Below are 5,060 nucleotides of genomic sequence, written 5' to 3' on the forward strand. Positions count from 1 at the left end.
GTCAGGTCCCTCGGATCCAACCAGACTTCCTGCCTGATATTGGGTCACTCCTTGACCTATCTAAACTTCGCACCCGCTATTGGATCGTGCAAATCTAGTTGGATTTTAACCTAGTGTCAGGTCCTCTAGATCTATCAACTTCTGTACATTTGGTAAAGTAATTAGATCATACATATGTTAATTTTAATATACTTATAATTTATTAAAAATACATATGTTAATTTTAATATACTTATAATCTATTAAAAACTGAATCAAATTATTAGTATAAATTGCCAACAGGTAAGCCATTTTCTTGCTAAGTTAGGAAATGAAATGCTCTTTCTTCTTCAATTTTTACCCTTTTTAATGCAAACTCATCCTTTTGAGAATGGTGCCCTGCCCAAATACAATGAGAAGGCCAAGTCATTTGGCCAACTCGGCGAACAAACGATGCAAGCAGTCTAGGGAGCCAATCCAAGTGAGTTGGATGGGCCAGGTCGACTGATCAAGTTGGATATAGGGTTGGTTGATTGGGCGATAAGTGATTTGATCGAGTCAATCACACAAGTTGGGTAGCAAAGTAATTCGGTCAAATCAGGGGACATTGGGTGGGTCGGTTAGATTGGGTTAAGCTAGGGGCAACTCCTCTAGTTGGGTCATAGATTTGGCCAAGCCAGTCATACCTATTAGGTTAGTCAATTCAGTCGATTTATTTGGGTTGGTTGATCATATCAATTTGATTAGGTCATTAAGTTGATGAAGTTGGTAGGCTAAACGGTCTCGTCACTCGTTTCAGCCATGCAATTTGAGCAATCTAATTTGTTCGGATGACCAAGCCAATCAATCCAAATGACCCGATTAATTTGAATGTGCTAAACATATTAGCCAATTCAATTCGGCAGGTATTTCCCTATAATTTAAATTGAGATTAGAAGGCACTTATTGTAGCGCCTAACTCGAAGTGGAAAAGTGAAATACTGAAATCGGCCAAACTAGTTCATCACTTTCAAGTCTCAAGACGAGAGTTTTGTGTGAAAAAAATACTTGGTCGAACTCTAATTAAAAACAATGAAAGTGATTTAGAAAATATTTTTGAAAACGATATCATGGACACATAACACATATTAATATATTATACACCTCTAAAGGAATAATTTAATTAAATTATTAATTTATAGATAAAAAAAATTAGACTTTTACATCATTAATTATTTTTTCTTATTTATGTTTGTTTACGTTGCCTTTTGTTCTTTTGGTCAAAACTTTTTACAAGGTTCACTCAAATGTTAGTTGGGCAGTAATGGAGTGATTAAAGCAAATTAGTCAAATGTGTATCGATCTAAGTGTACGGTTAATTAAAGATTAAAATATGATGCATCATTTAGGTACTTTAGAGCATCATGTCAATTTTTCAATCAATATCTCTAAAATTTAAGATATCTATTCATAAAATTTAGAGAATTAATAAGGTATTTGATATAAAAATTTTTTTTTAGATAAAGTGTAAAATTTAAAGTAAAATGTATATTTAGAATATATGATGTGAATGTTCTAAGTTAGGTATGACGTCTTGCATATTAATAATTGTTAAACTAGGCAAACAAAATAATTAATTAACTAATTAATATCATTAATAGCGATGCATGGAACTTGCTAAGTTGGAAAGGAGACGCCATTTGACTGGATTAAAGATAGAAGACGATCCAACAAACAAGAAGCTTCTGCACGGCTTCACTTCACGCAGGCGAAGCTGCAGGACGACTCACGGCCGAGCTCAAGACAAACCGGTCCGACTCAAGTATGGACTCGAGTCGGGCCAGCAGACTAAAAGGGCAGGCGACCATAATCCAGAGAGACGGGAAGTGCACGGAGTGCCGATGAAGATTCTTCCCCTCTCCTAGGACACTATAAAAAGGGACTCGCTCACAACGGCTGGGAGGCGTTGCCGACGTTGACTCACGACATCCGCTGAAGCTCTTCTAGTAACTTACGCAAATAAACGTCATCAAAATTATTCAGGTAGATCCTCTGTTCAACTTTAGATTTTTTTTTTTTGCAATTAATTAAATTGTTTGATTCTTATTCGCGTTCTTTGTCTTCTTGTTCAGTGTGACGCCAAGATTATTGTTTGGGGGAGTAATTGCTGATGACCTAATACAAACTGATTGGGGGAAAAAAAATCAAGATACAAACAAATTATGCTATTGAATCTGTGAGAAGACGATCAATATGATTTCATCAAAACAAACTTGGATTATTTCAACTTTGTCTTTAATTTATTCATCTAAAATTTTGTAATATATAAATAATTAATTAATTAATTAATTATATATATATATATATATATATATATATATATATATATATATATATATATATATACACTTGTATCTGACGATAGATTCTGGTTCTGACCACCGCCGATAGTGATACCATCGCTTGCTCCGGCTGCCATGGAAGGTACCTCCTCTACTCCCTCCGCGCCCGCTGTAGAAGAAGGCGAACAGGCGGCGCCGCAGTTGAAGTACCGGGGCGTGAGGCGGCGGTCGTGGGGCAAATGGGTGGCGGAGATCCGCGACCCGCACAAGGCCGCCCGAGTGTGGCTCGGAACCTTCACGACTGCGGAGGACGCGGCGCACGCATACGACAGGGCCGCGCTCCTCTTCCGCGGCAGCAGGGCCAAGCTCAACTTCCCCGAGGACGTCCGCCTCCGTCCGCCTTCTTCCTCCTCCGCTTCCGCTGTCGCCGCTGCTGATCCCCCGATGCCGGGTGCGGCCGCAGTGAGCGACTACTTGGCCTACTCGCAGCTGCTGCTGGGCGCTCCAGAGGGCCTACTAGATCAGTTTGGCGCCTACGACGCCCGCGCATCTTCGGTGATGCAGGCCGGCTGCAGTTCCATGCCTTTGCGCTCGTTTCCGGTCTCCTCTACTTCGTCTTCCACTCGTACTCCTTTCTACGCTCCGAGCGAAGCAGCTGAACTGCAGATAATAAACTGGGGAAGAGGAGAAGGAGGAGGAGGAGGGGCAGAGGAGTCAGCGGAGAGTTGGACGTGTTAAAAGAAGAATAGAAAGAAGATAAAATAGGAGAGTAATAATTAATCTTATTGTTTTTGTTGATATTTGCCCTCAAGACAATACATATATAGGATTTAAACAAGTACTCGGTCAATTAACCAATTAATAAATAACAGAATAATTCTAAAAATTATTCTGAGAATTATTCTAATAATTATAACAGAATTATTAGAACAATCCGAAAACTAATTTGATTTGACTTAATGATTTGATCCGATCAATTATGGTAATTATCTTTTTATCTCTTTTAGGACGGACTCAATCGAGTTTCCTCCGCACTTGCTAAATTGAATATTCAATCAATCATTTAGCAAACAACTCCGCACTTGCTAATCTCTTTTCTCTACTCTTTCTAGTGATAACATTCAGGTATTATTCAGTTCGTCATGTCCATCAATGCAGGTAAATGATCTTGGGAAATAAATGACTTGCCATTACCAAACCTCTAAGCACAGTTAGATAGGGGACTAATCTGTTTTCAAGAAACTGTGTTTAACTAACACATACCTCTAAGCACAGTTAGATAGGGGACTAATATAAAAAGGAGTATTAAAAATGGCTACAAATTAAAGAAATCCTTAGATTTTAATAAATACTAAAGATACCTTCCATGTTAAAAATTATGACACTTCTCACTTTCTAAAATCTCTCAGTGTTCTTTAGTAATCACATATAATAAAAAGTCTCAATTTAAATTTATTTTTTATTCATATGTATTATATGAATTTTTATATTAAACTTTTATTAAAATCATACATCCAACTGTTATTTCCTGTAAAAAATAAATAAGTAAATAACAAAGTAAAACATGAAGTTCAGGTGTTTAGAGTTGACTTCTCTAAGAGTTCAATCTCAATTTTCAGTTGAGTTACCTTAGACCTAATTTTCAATTAAGTTTTTCATCGCCTAATCTCACTATAATTTTCATTGTCTAATTCCCAACTAAATCTTCCATTACCTAATCTCGTTAAAACTTCCATTGTTTAGCATTGATGTAACTTTTACTACCCAATGCCACTAGATTTTTCCACCAACCTATCAAGTATCTGATCCTATTTAAACTCTTCACTCACTTTTAAGCTTCAAATAAATCTTATTTTGTTTGTACTTCACTCTCAACTTAATAAATCATGATCAAGTTATTTGCCTATCCTTAACTAAATTCCTTTAAACATATGTTCAAATTAAACTATCAAAACTACTAACATAGGGATGGCCAATGTCACACTCTCAACAATGAACTTATCACGAAAGACGAAGAGGGGAGACAATTGTGGCAAAAAAAGGCGAATACGCTCGCCCCCAGCACCCCCGCCAACCCGTCCAAGGGCCAATACAGAGGAAGTAAATCACGGGCGGCTACTAGCCTTTGGAATATTGACTAACACATAAGGGAGGTATTTACCTCGGCTTTGCCGAGATTCGAACCCTAGACCTTATTGTGGCAACACCTCATGCGCTAGCCACTAGACCCATTCGAGGGGACGCGAAGAGGGAGATAAGGACATTTGAGAGGTGATATTTTCAAACTAGAAACCCTCTAATATGAAGGTATCTATCTCTAGATGGGAATTTTTAGATAAACGAGGATTTTTAAGAGTCATTAACAAAGAAAAAAATTAATATTTAATTTATTAAGTTCGATGAAAAAAATTATCAAATTGAGGAAATATAAAGGCCACTACTCACTAAACAATGGAGACAGGTTCTGTGTTTGTGCAAAGGACTGACTTCAATATTTACCCATTTTAACGGGGCTACCATCAACAACAATTGTTAAAACATACTTCTAACATGTAGGAGTACAGTTTTCTTCAATCTGCATCTCTTTAGGTGAATCCAAAACATGTAGTGATTCTGTCCGAAAATCGAGGCGGTGGATGTTGAGGACGTGGCACTCCTGTTGGCCTTGTGGAGACTCCAAATGACGTGAACCTGCAGTCACAAAACGTCAGTGCCGAGTCAAGGAGGGTTTCCCCGACGTTGATCCTTCGACGCTCAAGT

General features: G+C 37.8%; 1 protein-coding gene across 1 annotated transcript; it reads left to right on the forward strand.

The window, feature by feature from the left end:
* The first annotated feature begins 2,435 nt into the window (after positions 1-2,435).
* On the forward strand, positions 2,436-3,038 carry LOC122043877 (ethylene-responsive transcription factor ERF096-like). Its single transcript, XM_042604445.1, has one exon. The coding sequence runs from the start codon at positions 2,436-2,438 to the stop codon at positions 3,036-3,038; it is 603 nt and encodes a 200-aa protein (XP_042460379.1).
* Positions 3,039-5,060: the final 2,022 nt, after the last annotated feature.

This window comes from Zingiber officinale, chromosome 2A (genome assembly GCF_018446385.1).
Source record: "Zingiber officinale cultivar Zhangliang chromosome 2A, Zo_v1.1, whole genome shotgun sequence".
Classification (NCBI taxonomy): domain Eukaryota; kingdom Viridiplantae; phylum Streptophyta; class Magnoliopsida; order Zingiberales; family Zingiberaceae; genus Zingiber; species Zingiber officinale.

Bases quoted from the DNA above. Each gene is read 5' to 3' on its own strand.
- LOC122043877 (XM_042604445.1), top strand. From the start codon at position 2,436: ATGGAAGGTACCTCCTCTACTCCCTCCGCGCCCGCTGTAGAAGAAGGC.